Here is a 13,676-nt window from a genome sequence, read left to right as displayed (position 1 = left end):
GCATGAATGGATGGCACTAAGTAGCATGCCGTGCAGTAGGCACAGAACACTGACAACTCTTAAAGCATTTCTATTAGTTGATGATGTGCAAAGGATGCCTCTTGGAATCGCTCTTCGTTGGTACTTGTTTCTAAGAAGGTCCTACACAGGATTTTGAGAATCTGAGGGCTTTGCTCCTACACAGGAGTTTGAGAATCTGAGGGCTTTGCTATCCTCCCAGCTCAAAAGGGAGACATGGACAGCATTGATTGTGACTGACTACTAGCCGTACAAACAAACCGTAGCTACCTTTAGGGTGTGCTGATAGAGCTCTCTAACTGAAGCTGTAGGACGGATCATCAAGCATGCTTGTATTTTATTAAATAACTACGTCACACTGGAGGGGAGAGGGAGAGAAAAGAGTAAAATAGAAAAGAGCTTCAGGATTCTACTTACTGCAGCTCTTTTCTATTTTACTCGACTTACAACATTTCAAGTTACATTTCACACCTACAACGTTTCTAAACTGACAACCTGTTTCAACTTTCTGACGTCAGTTTCGACTTTACAACACTTGATTTGACAAGACGCCACGACAGCGAACAAATTCACTGCATCGCCCGTCTCCCCGGAGAACGTCTGTCCAAACTTACTTGGACACTTTCTTTAAGAAAGCAGTCAAGACTCCAGAAAAACCTGCAGCCAAGACTCCTGAGAAGACTCCAGCTAAGAACCCTTCAAAAAGTCCAACCAAGAGTCCTTCAATAAGTCCAGCAAAGTCACCTCAAAGAAGTCCTTTCCAAATCAATATGATTGCTATTTACAATTAAATATATTAATGTAACTATATTACTCATCTATAATTGATTGAGTACAAAATTCTGGGTTATTTTTGGTGAAAATAAGGTATTGGGCTTTGGTTCAGGAACCAGTCCCCCATTTATAACATTGTGTCCTATGGGAAAAATCGGTTCTGAGTTACAACATTTAGACTTAAGATGTGGTTTTCACGAACCAATTGTGTTGCAAGTCTGAGGACTGCCTGTATTGAGCCTGATAATTTGTGTCCAACTAAGGCAGATGGCCTTGATTTGAAGATATCAAGAGATGGAGAATCCACCACTTCCCTTGGGAGTACGTTTAAACTGTTACTCACCTTCATTGTGTAAAAAAGTGCTCAATTTCTAATTTGACTTTGAATTTGTCAGGCTTCAGCTTCCAGCCACTAGTACTTGTATAGCCATTAAGTGCCAGATAAATGAACCTTTTAGTACCTGTTATTTTCTCCTCATTAAGGTACTTATACCTTGAAATTTGGACACTGCTTCTGTGCCTCAGCATCACACCTATATAATGTTATACCTGCCCTGTCCAGCTATTCTGGGAAGAACCTATTCAAAGATCAAGCGATTAGAAGATCTTCAGTAATCCACAGTTACATTCCGAGGTTCTGATAATCTCTTCTTCTGTAGATTCTCCATAAACACGAGGGGTTTTCGCTTGTGACTATGCCATGCTGTATTAGTGGTATTTTCTTCAGGCCCATCGCTTTTGTGCGTCAGTTTGGAGACTGCAAACCAAAACTAGCTATATGTGTGGCTATTTGGTCCCAGTGTTGTTATGGCTTCTTACAGCACTGCTACAACATTTCCCAGGTTTATTGTCTTATTGCTTTTCCCAATGAACTGATGCCCTCTGGCTGCAGAAAAAACTGGCAGGATGTGGTTCAGGCTCAAGGTCACTGTTTCAGGTCTCCTTCTCCCTGTCTTCTAATAACTGGCTCAATGTATCAATATTTGACTAAGTCGGAGACAACCCAAATGCAGGTAAAGCACTGAACAGGAAGCAGCTGTCTCTGGAGTCACAGCTCGAAGTGTATGTGTCTAATGGAGTCATTTCTGAAAAGGAACACAGAACGACTCCTTCTGGACTGGGGCCCTGAGCTCTGATCAAGCCTTTCTGGTGCTGTCATGTCTGAAGTTCAGCTCCCCTTGCAGCACAACCATATCATCAGACAGCCATCCATGAGGTGAATTGGGTTTGTGAGTAAAAAACAGAAATCTCTTTCCCTTGGGCTTAAAGGGATACTGTCAACCAAAAAAAGAAAAAGATAGCTGAATTTATTTCTGACTGTGGGTTACTAACAGACATAAGCCAAATATTCAAAACTAAATGATTTTACATCAACACTGACCTGTTTTTGAGACTGAAAAGCTTTTGGGGAGGTGGAGCTACTTGGCAAAATTTCCAAGACTTTCAGCAAATATTGTATTGCATATTTATGTTCTTAAGTTAGCTGCAAGCTCTGTGCATTTTTTCCACAGATTCTTCTTTGAATTTCAGGTCGGTTGGTTGACTGTGATCGGTTACAAGTCACATGATGCAAGTCTGGTTCTCCAAATGGCTGAACCACTGTGATTAGAAGCCATTTTGACTCATTTACAAGAAGTGGGACCTTTTTTTTTGAGATCTTTCTGAGCCCATCTGAAACCAGCTGACAGGGTGCAACACCAGAGTGCATCTGCACTACCCCTTGCAGATGGAGGGATGTTCTGATGAGGCCACATCCTTCCTGACAGACTGCTTGAGATATGAGGGTGCATTCCTTTGATGATATGGGAGGAAACAACCATACATCAAAGATGTTGGAGAGTGTCACAAGTCACCTCTCCTGAAGAAACACGGTTAAGCAGAGGTTCTAAGGAGCATCAGGGGAGACTCAGTAACCATCATGTTGTTTGAAAATCACTAATTTTAATCTTGGTTTTACATTTTTGCTACATTCCCTGAAGAGAGTTTGATTTTCACTGGTTTGGATAAAATTACAACAAAACATAGGCACAACACTCAATTTGGTTCTCCTTTTTGCTAAGCAGGAGCATGCACTATATCTATCTTGGGAGGTTTAAGCTGGATATTAGGAAAAACTCTCTCACTAGGAGGGTGGCAAAGCACTGGAGCAGGTTACTAGAGAGGTGGGGAAACCTCCATCCTTGGAGGTTTTCAAGGTCCGGCTCAACAAAGCCCTGGCTGGGATGATCTAACTGGGGAAGGTCCTGTCTGGAGTAGGGGGTTGGGCAAGATGACCTCCTGAAGTCCCTTCCAACCCTCATTTTCTATGATTCTATGCACATTTATGCAAAGAATAATAGAGATTAAGTATCTGAATAAATGTATGTTAAACTATACAATTTATTATGTTAGCAAATGCTGAAAGAAGCATTTTTTATCATGTTTATTTTAAGCTGCATTTAGATGGCTTTTACTCACTGATCAGTAGAAGAAAACAAACTTTCATTTTGCAGTTGGTTTCTTTACTTTGAATTAATTAGTTTAAATTAAGATGATATTGTTTCTGCCGTTGCTATGAGAACTAAAACCAAAATGTGACCAAAATCAGGTTTTCTGCACAACAGAACTCAATCCACTGACATCTGACAAACATAAATGCTAGAATTTTCTCCCCTTTAAAAATCTACAATAAAGGTACTGACTGAAGCACATGCACTATTTTTAAAATGCAAGTTGACTGAAGTTGAAAATGTTTCCACTTCACTTTATATATAAAACACCTACAGTTATGCAGAATTGTTTAAAAATCTCATGTAAATGATTTTAATGTATTATAGTAAACAGAATCCTTAATTTGATTTTCAATTTAAAATTTAAACAGATTTTTAAAATATTTTTTTTTAAATAAAAAAGAATCTGTTTTAATACTCTAATATTTATTAGCAGTGCACTGATAGGGATTTTTGGAGCCAACACCAATAGCTGATTTCCGATACAGCATGGAGAGCAGCATGCAGCTTGTAAGTCTGTTTTGGGAGAAGGGGAAGGGGGAGAGAAGGGGTGTTGGGGGGCAGATCAAGGCCCCCATGGCGAGGGAGGGAGTGGGGCTGAGGCAGGTGCTGCTCAGTCGGGGTGGGGCGAAGCATGGGACAGAGCCGTGGCTTGTCTAGGTGGCGTGGGGTGGTGGGGGCGGCTCCTGCTGCTATACACACCCCAGGAGAGCATGGGGAAAGGGGGTGTGCTCCCTGGATCTGTGCGGAGTGGGGTGGGCTGCAGCTGTGCGCTGGGGCCAGAGCTGTGCTTGGGGTGGGCAGTGCTGGGAGGGAGGGTTGAGGGGGTTGCAGCCACCCCAAAAATTCACCATAGCCCAACCTTCTCTCCCAGCACCGCTGCCACCCACTCTGAGTGCAGCCTGGTCTAGTCCCCCCACCGGGAAGAGCCCGGCACAGCCCTGGCCCTGGGCGCAGCCCCAGCCTGCAGCTGGAGCCTGCCTTGCCCCACGCAGATCTAGGGGCACACGCCCCACCGTGCACACAGCAGCAGGAGCTGCACCCCCCTGGATGAGCTGCAGCCCCGTCCTATGCCCCACCCCAGCTGGGCAGCCCCTGCTCTAGCCCCACTCCCTTCCTTACCACAGGGACTTGACCTGCCTCCCCACACCCCTTCCCTCTCCATCACAAGAGACTTACCAGCTGCATGCAGCTCTCCAAGCTGATAGGCTATGCTCTTCACTGCCTATGTGCTGCACTATGGTTATGCACACGCACAGGCCATTTATTGGCCACATCAGGCTGATTTCTGATACAGCCAATTTTCTTTGTATCAGTGCTGACCCAATATTGGACAGATGTATTGGTGTACCCCTAATATTTATATAATCATTCCCTTGATCAACACAGATAGCCCAAGGGTGATATTACTGGTGCTATTACGTAATATAGAAGGATCTATAGGCCTCAAACAAGATGATGGCTCCATTATATTGGGTACTGCATATATGAGAATCACTGATCCAAAGAGGTTGTCCAACTAGACAAGGCAGATAAGAGATGGGGGAACAGACACAGATGCAAAGGGGGAAGTGACTTGTCTGTGATTATACAGCATATACATTCAATGGCAGAGCTGGGAACATAAGATGGGTTTTCTGGGTTTCATTCCTGGAAGTGGGCAAAATATGGCCCACAGCCCAGATCTGGCCCGGCAGCCCATTCTATCCACCCTGTGGGTCCTCTAAAAGTTTTAGAAAATTAATTTTTATCTGCCCATGGTTGCCTGTCAAAGACAGGCGGCCAGTGGCAGCAGACCCCAGTGGGAACCTGTGGCTGGATCTGGAGGGATCTGGCAGGCTGCAGAGCTGTGGCGGGGCTGTGGTAGGTGGTGGGCCCCGGTGCCACAGAAGGTCCCAGCAGGCAGTGAGGCCACAGCGGGCCCCGGCAGGTGGCAGAGTCTCACCCCACCCACCATAAAAACCCACTCCCTCCTACAGCCCCCATCCCAACCACATACCCCACACCTAGCCACCATACCCACACCCCACTGCGTGCATTCACACACACATACACACACTCCCCAACCACACCCTGCCACTTCCACCCCCTTTCTGCCCACATAAAACACACAGTAGGACTGTATTTTGAGCTATTATGAGGTAACCTCTAGATACACTTTTTTTAAACACAGAAATCAGTACAAAAATATTTTTAAATAGAATTAAAATTAAGTTATAGTAGATGGTGTGTGTGTGTGTGTGTGTGTCTCTCTCTCTCTCTCTCTCTCTCGCTCTATTCCAGTTTCCAGCACCCTTCCTCACAAAAGGAGTATTTCCAGGGCAAGGGAGGGACTTCTGGTGGCAAAAGCCAGGGGTTAGGGGGTGGGACTTCTGGTCCCAATATGTTGACCAGGGGAGCAACTGTCAAGGGGCGAGGCTCCCCACGCGGCCCTCAACAGCTCCTCAAAACTTGGTAAGTGGCCTTCTGCCCAAAATAATTGCCTGCCTCTGCTGCAGCTTCTTGTCTATGTGCTTTTGCCTTTGTGTTGCTTTCCTTATCACTTGCATCTTCCTACAGACCCACAATTATCTAACACTGATCCCTCTTCCAGTAAAAGAATTTCATTAGTTGATTGGCAAACAATTTTTGGGTCTCTGAGAAATTGAAAAAGGAAAAAACTGAGGCTCTAAGGATCTTAAACTATTAAATGAATGGTAAAACACATCAGAAAGGCATTTTTCTCCTAACTGAGCCCTTGCTCTTAACTTCCCCTTAGATTAACAATGAATGAATCCCAACACACCAACACCACTCTCAATTAAGCCATCTGCACCTCACTCAGCTGCGATGATGAACTTCAGCAAGATGCACATCATTTCCAGAGTCTCTATGCACATTGTCTGTGCTACAGACACTGCAGCAGGAAGTTTTATGGTTTCCTTCGGATGGTATTTTTAAGGTATTTCCTTTGGATGGTATATTTCAGTCACTCTTAGGGTAGATTAACCTCTTTCAACAAAAATCGATCTGCTGAGCCAATTTTAAACACAGTCTCATGTTCTCCTTAAATGATACAGAGAATATCCTGCTGCCTTAATGTCTAAAGCCCAGTTATCAGTATCAGGGATGTAGGTTTTAGCCATGTTGGTCTAAGGACATAGGCAGACAAGGTTTTAGATATCTGATCTAGATATCAGATTTACTCAAAGAACCTTGTCTGCCAGTTATCAGTATGATATTCCCCAGCTCTTGTTGGTCTTACCACATCACATCATGACCTCTCCTCAGCTTTAATGGCACATCTCTGAGGTCCCTTTCACCCACCACCTTTGGAAGGTTGTGCATTGTTTTCATTTGTTGCTGTTACTTGGAAAACGTGCCCTAAAGATACTACCTAGCTTCTGATTTTGCTTTCTTAAGGAAAATAAGATGTTAAGAAGGTGCAAATCTCATGAGAGAAGTATAGGGATTTCGGCAATTTGCTTCATGTGCCATCTGCTAGAGACCACAAGGTTCTCTCAGATAGTTCAGCCTCGTTAACACTTGAGCTATATGTTCCAGCCTGGCTCGAAGACACTCTCCCCCAAGCACTTACTTGACAGCCTCAGATGGTACACTTTGGGGGGTCGCTAGAATAACGGACTAATGGGCTTTCTCTAGCAAACACAATGCAACACAAACCAAGCAACAACTATTTATGGACATTAATGCATATCCCACAGAACTGGGGTGAGATTGTGCTCTCACAGATGGACTCAGACACAGCTACTAAGTGGTGCTACATTGTGTAATGAGGACACACCCTATTTTATCACTTTTCTCTGTGCGTGTTTCATTTGTATGACTGAGAAGTCATGGCGTAGGCAAGGTGTAGGACTTGCAGCTGATGAGATTTGGCAGTCTGAGTTCAAACTAACAAGGAGCCCGTTTCCAGGAGTGAAACATCATGTTTCCACCAAAGAGGTTTTTGCCTAGGAAATTCCAACCGTCTTATCACCACTTTGGCTCCTTAGAGGTTGCTTCATCTTCACTGGCATTTCAATATGACCAGCCTACCATACTGATGGAGCCTCATACTCATTCAGCTGCTCCTTTCTCCCCAGACACAGATTTGGACAATAGATTCTTTTAGGGGCTCAGAAACTAGACGCAAACAACAATTCAAATCCTCACCATAAAGTTAAGCCGCAGTCAAACATATCTTTAGCAATTCCTACCCCAAAACCTCCTGGGGCTGGGTAACAAGGACAGCACTGCTCTCACACTGCTGTGCAGAATCAGAGTGCACAATCCTCCAGGGGTGGGTCATGTTCTTCAGAGGGGGAAGAATATGGAGCTTAGCTGAGGTGATACCTCAGTTACCAAGGTGGGGATGATGGAGAGAGAGAGGCGTTATGCCATTATACACTTAACCGCACTGTTACCAGCTGTTCCACTCTGCCTATGTGAAAGCTGTATGATGGAAAGAAAAAGCAACATTGTGCAGTGGGTGAACACCAGAACCACTTCCAGAGAGCTGGATATCTAAAGCTCATATAACATGTGCAAAACACTGAACTTTGTTGTAGCACATCCCACATTTCTAACACATTTATGTAAAGAAAAAATGGGGGAAAGAAAAAGACAGGACAATGCACACTATAGTTAATGATACAGGTCACATCCTGGCACCCCACTGGTCTGGGGCACAAAATCAGTCACTGTGTGATATGCTAGCAGCAGTCTATCGCACCGCTCTCAGGACCCTTATATTGCCATTAATGAGATACTGTTCTGAACTTGTTCCTGAGGCTATGAAGAAATTAAATAAAAGATGGCTGGGCAGTGAGCCAAGGAGGACAGCAAATGTCATGTAGAAAGCAGCACAAAAGAAAGCAAAGAGTGGGGATGAAAGAAATAATGAAGCTGTATGGAAATAGGTAAAAAAGAGGGACGCAGAAAGGGAGGAAAAGGGAACATCCTTAAGGTGATATATTAGTGCTTATTTTGTTTAATTCCCTACAAGTCAGGCTGTTTTAGAGCTGGACCAGAAGAGGCATTCACTGTGTAGAAGCTGCCATTTCAAATACTCATAACGTCAGGATTTTCTCATCTCCTGACCCAGAAGAAACACATTCAACTTTTCCCAGGCAGGGCACCCACATCTCACAAGCAACCCTCGAGAGTTCATTGGTATCACTCAGTTCTCACAGGCCAAGCACCATTTTAGGCTACCTCGTTGCAACAACTTGCCAGCTCCCGAACAAAAGATATTAAAACAAAACACAAACGCATCCAGTATACATGGCAGCACTTGCCATGATGAAAGAAGATGAACAAACCACAGAAAACTTGAGGAAAAATATTTTTGGAAAGGGTCTTCTTACTTGATGCATTTTTAATACTGCAGTATTTTGAATACTGCAGCTCCCATACAAGCTGACTCAAAAGAACCATGCATACAATTTGATCCAGTACAGGGAGATAGGGGAGAGAGTCTGTGATGTGCCTGAAAATGAGTAATAATGGGGTAAAACTGAAAAGTAGTTTAAATGATCTTGGCTTCCCAAGCTATCCAAAATATTCCACCCCCCCCCTCTTTTTCTTTTGTACTGTCTTCTCAAATTCTTTCCATTCACTGGGTTAATCTTCTCTCATGACAAAAACTAAAACCAAAAGAGAAAGTTTGTAGTCTAACAGATTACTGCAGTGACTCTCTCCCCGAGTGGTGGACTAGGTGTCTGGAATGTAAAAATGGAACGGTGGGATTGTGCATTATTTATCTATTATGACAGCAAATCAGCTGTGTTCATTTTACAGATAAAAAATATACACTTGTCTAATTGCCAGGTCTGCAGTTCTACCTCCCTGGTCCTTTTTGTGCATTAGCCAGAATGAAAAAAATCTTTCTAGTTGCATCATGTTCCAGTTAGGCCAATCTTCAGATTAGGCTGTCAGTTTGCTACTCAGGCAAACCCTACAGGCCTTCAATATACCTGTGCAGGTTTAAATCACCAGTCTGCAGTTGAACTCAAACTATTCTATTGATGATGTACAGGAATGAAGATATGTATACCCTTCTCCCATAGCTGTATTGGCTCTGCAGGGCTCAGAGGAGTGGATAAGGAACATAAGCTGGCTGAAGTTTGCAAAGGGGCCTACAGGAGTTAGGCACGCAACTGCTATTGGCTTTCAATGGGGCATACAAAATGCCTTAAGCAGTTTGTGTTGAAAACCCCACATACTTTGTCAGAAAAATCCTTTGGAAAATGCCAACCACTAAAAGCAGGAGATCTGATTTAGAGAAAAGGTCTATTGAGTATGGAATGGCCATTTTCAAAAATTCACTGGATCTCTAATCAATTATCCCGGCATTTTACACAAACTAAAGAATTTACTGCAATTTTTAATTGCCCAGTGTTGTGATCAAGGAAGACAAGGAATGGTTTTTATCACCTCTGGGATAAGAGGCAGAAAAGGATGACTAGATAGCACAAGGGCCTGAAACATGGATAAGCTCACCTGATGGGTTCTGCTTACATCTCTTTTCTTTTGGTTTTTCTGTCCCAGAATGAATTGCTGTAATTGTGGTGAACTTGGATTAGTACAGGCTTGATCCCCATAGCACAATACCCAGTATTTTATTAACACATAGTTCTTTTCAATTCACTACAGTCCTCTGTAGTGAACTTCAACCCAGAGGGCCGTAACAGTTGCTTTCTTCATGCATACAACCCCTCACCAACAGAATACTTTTGCAACGTGGCTCAATGGGACATTTCTTTCTAACCCTTCTCAGGTAGTGCTTGGTTCAACCCTGAAGCACAAGGGTTGCCTGAACCCAGAGAGGCATGCAGTGCTTTTTTCTGACCTGTGATTTTGTCAGGTCACTGAATCTCGCATAGAAATGCTCAGATGAAATTATATCAGGTACATCCACTTAGCTCCAGTCTGGGAATATAAGAGTGGTTGATATCCTGCTCTCAACTACAGAGGGAACTACAGAGTAGGATGCAACAAAAACCGTACAAGGAAACCTGTAGGACAGTGCTTCCCAAACATTTCTTCAGCATGGCCCCTCACTCCCAACCCACAGAACCCCCACCCCCATGACCCCATCCGGTGATGTTGTGACCCCATTTGGGGTTGTGACTCACAGTTTGGGAACTACTGCTCTCGGACTACCCAAATTAGGTGACTGTGTCTAAGATGAGGATTATACTTCAGAGATATTATTTTAAGGTAACAATAAAAGGAAACCCCAGGAAAGGGAAAAATTTGAGTTCCTTTGAATGTAAACTCTGTTTAGAGCAAGGCAAACTAGTGGCCTGCTCACATATTCATATGTCAGCTGATAGAGTACATCAAATAAGTCTGTCCTCCTCATAATTAACGCTGATAAATCAGATTCCAATTATAGTGAAGTGCCACAAAATTGCCATATTCGAGATCAACATAATATGTAAAGTGCTTTTCTATTTGTAATCCCCTTACATTTCAATTGCCCTGTGAAAAATGGCTTAGCTTTATGAGGTGAATTCACCAATACAGATAAATAACACTAATCCTCCTCTATATTAATCAGGTGATACACCCTCTGGGTTTCTTTCTCTCGCTTCAAAGGCTAGTCTAAGACACCTGCGTTTCGGAAGATTGAGCATTTTCTCCTAATTAGTACAATTCGAAACAGGCCACAGAATGTCAGGAGCCTTGGGGAGGCAGGTGATAACTTGGTGAAACGCTGGGTACCTAAAAGCTTTACAAATACAGTCATTAAATAAATAACCACTTTGATCACAGCTTAATCCAACTTCTTCCCTGCCCTAGAAAGGCACATTGTAAATAACAGTGGGAGGGAGCAAGCATACTTACCGCTAGAGTTTTGGGAGCTGCTGTTTGTTTCTTCAAAGTTGTTTTGCACTTTGCCTTCCACTCTCCTGCTGAAAGCGCTTTCTGCTGGGTGGAGAACAAAGGCGGGATGGTGACTGGTCATTATTGGATCTAGGGCTGCACAGAGGGGAGGCAGATGACATACTCCTGCACCACGTAATCAACAGACCCTGGATACAGCAGAAAGGTCTAATGCCTCATCTCTGAGGCCAGAGGGCCAGATTCATTGAAGGGATAACAAGCAGATATTTGTCACACGGTCTTTTGGGACTCCTTTGGAGCCTGTGAACACCAGTCCTGACTGGCCCAGGAGGCCAGAGGCTGAGTGATAAAAGGCATTCCCTCCCTCATTCCTTCATCTTGCTCCTACCAAGGCAATGAGCAGTTCTTGCAGCCTCTGGCACAAGTGACCAGGCCTGTGGATTGAACTCGGGTCCTTACCAAGGTACTCTTAAGACTCTACCACAGAACCACAATGTCGTCTTCCTTCATGTACTCCCATAAATCACTGGCATTCCCCTCTTTAGACATTGCTTCCCCACCCCTACCCCAAATCTTCAAAACTATTTATCTCCAGGGGAGGATCAAATGATTGTCTGGGAACTTACAAACAAGGATTCAAGAGACCATCTTAAGGGGTAAACAGAAACAAATGCAAGGTGATCCTCCTCTGTGTGTCCATAAAGTGAGCATGCCACCTCAACAGTGCTACCAATCTGTGACATTCCTAGCCATTCATCTACTCCAGACATTTAAGCAACAGCCCTAGTGATAAGGCCCAAAAAATCCATCACATAATATATGGGGAGTGATTATATCTGACAGCGACAGCCCTGAGCCCTGCAGTAACTGCAGCAATCCGGAGTCAAAGGGCACCTATACAGGAGCAGCGAGGCTGCTCTGATGTGCTGTAATCAAAGCCGACTCAATTCAGCAAGTCTGCTGGAGCATGGTAATTACCATGCTCCAGCAGACTCCAGCATCTTGTGCATCAGCGTCCTCACACTTAAAAATGGTGGCAGGGGCGCTTTATCTGAAACTCATTCGATGATCAAGCTCAGTGCAGGGATGCCGATACACAAGATGTTCCAGGCACTTTAGAGTGGCTCTGGAGCTGCTCTAATTAAAGTGCCCTCTCATCTCCCTGCTCCCAGAGGGAGTGTATAAACACCTTTAACGTACAGTAGAACCATGCTAATGTTCACACTCAGCAAACCCTCAGAACAGTTTGAACAGTGCAAGCTACAGCAAGGTCTTACATTGTTCAAACTTTTTTGCTTTTATAGTAATTTCAAGCAGTATATTTACTGCTGCAAACTGAAAGATTGACTATGCGTACTTAAAGCTATGCTCCACTTGTCAAGTCAAAGCATATAAAGCTCCAGACCTGGATATAGCGTTCTTGTTTTTTATTATGTGCGCCAACATGCACATGCCTAGAATTCACCAGCTTTCAGCAGGTCAGTTTTCACTGAGACTGCTGTATTTTTCTTCAGGTGTGGTGTGAATTTTATAGGTTAGGAGTTTTGGAGAAGACACCTGAAATTTAGGGGTGATTTGGACAGAACATTCCACTTACTGATTCCAGATCCTTACTTTAGCAACTGTCTGTGCAGAAAGCTCAGGCACCAGCTAACCCATGGACTTTCCATAAACAGACTGGCTATCAGAAGCCTCACTGCTTTCTTTTGCTGATGCGTGGCTGGGACTGCTTGATTCTGAACACAAGAAACCTAAATTGCATGCCTCTGCTGGTTCATGAGCATGGGCCAATTAGTCCTCACTGGCAACATTTATATATTTACTGGCCTTGTCCTTAAAATACTGATACTACTATTAAGCTTGTCAAGCTCTTAAATCTGCTCTGCTCCTATTTTTTTTTTTTGTTTAAAGTAAGCAAGAGTGAAAACTGTTGCTTTCTAATCAATTCAGCAGTCAAGTAATTATCACTAGGACTAGTTGTTAAATGCTAAATATTGATTAATAATCAATAGAAATACTGGGGTCTGCTTCTTGGCAGTTCAGGTGGCACACTAGGAAGTAGGACTGCATGGCAAAGTGGGTTAAACTAACCTTTTTCCCTCAAGAGACCCGGGTTCAAATCCTGGCTTAGGTCACAAGTGAAAGTGAGTTGGAGGCCTCTGAAGATGTATACAAAAAATGCACCACTGGTTTTATTTTTTGGTTTTTTGGGGGGAGTGGGGGGAAAGAGGGGCAGATTGGTATCCAGAAAGACAAGTTGATTCAATATTCCTTTTTGGATGCCTTTCTGGACTCTCACCACTTATTAACAAATGGCAATCTTTCCTATGTCAGATCTGCTTCTTTATAATTGAAGCTTTTCCATACAGAACATAATTATCTTGAAACCTTCGGACAATATCAGGGAACTACACTAGGAAAATAAACTGTCCCACTTGTTTGAAGGATATGCAAACATCATGGTGGCATCTTGTCATGCTTTGGGTCCTACCTAGACCCATGTGGGACTAACTGAGATGTCAGAGAGATATTTACTCAGATTTGTCTGGCTGGAGAGCACTT

At 43.5% G+C, this 13,676-nt stretch overlaps 1 protein-coding gene across 21 annotated transcripts in view; it reads right to left on the bottom strand.

The window, feature by feature from the left end:
* The window catches only part of ZNF618 (zinc finger protein 618), a 278,012-nt gene that overhangs the window by 29,965 nt on the left and 234,371 nt on the right, over positions 1 to 13,676 (bottom strand). For 10 of the 21 annotated variants that reach the window (XR_016438423.1, XM_090021214.1, XM_090021212.1 and 7 more), the window contains 2 exons: positions 11,115 to 11,198; positions 9,765 to 9,821 (listed from right to left, as the gene is read on the bottom strand). The exons of 1 other annotated variant lie outside the window; for it this stretch is intronic. Coding sequence is in view for 19 of the 20 variants with exons in the window: in XM_090021214.1 (XP_089877340.1) it covers positions 9,765 to 9,821; positions 11,115 to 11,198 (141 nt within the window). In the remaining variant the exon portion in view is untranslated. The remainder of the gene's footprint in view (positions 1 to 9,764; positions 9,822 to 11,114; positions 11,199 to 13,676) is intronic. 10 more of the 21 variants (XM_090021217.1, XM_090021219.1, XM_090021221.1 and 7 more) reach the window with 3 other exon arrangements.

This window comes from Crocodylus siamensis, chromosome 11 (genome assembly GCF_052110815.1).
Source record: "Crocodylus siamensis isolate JL-2025a chromosome 11, ASM5211081v1, whole genome shotgun sequence".
Classification (NCBI taxonomy): Eukaryota; Metazoa; Chordata; order Crocodylia; family Crocodylidae; genus Crocodylus; species Crocodylus siamensis.
The sequence above is the reverse complement of the archived record's forward strand: the minus strand, read 5'-3'. Positions and strand labels throughout refer to the sequence as shown.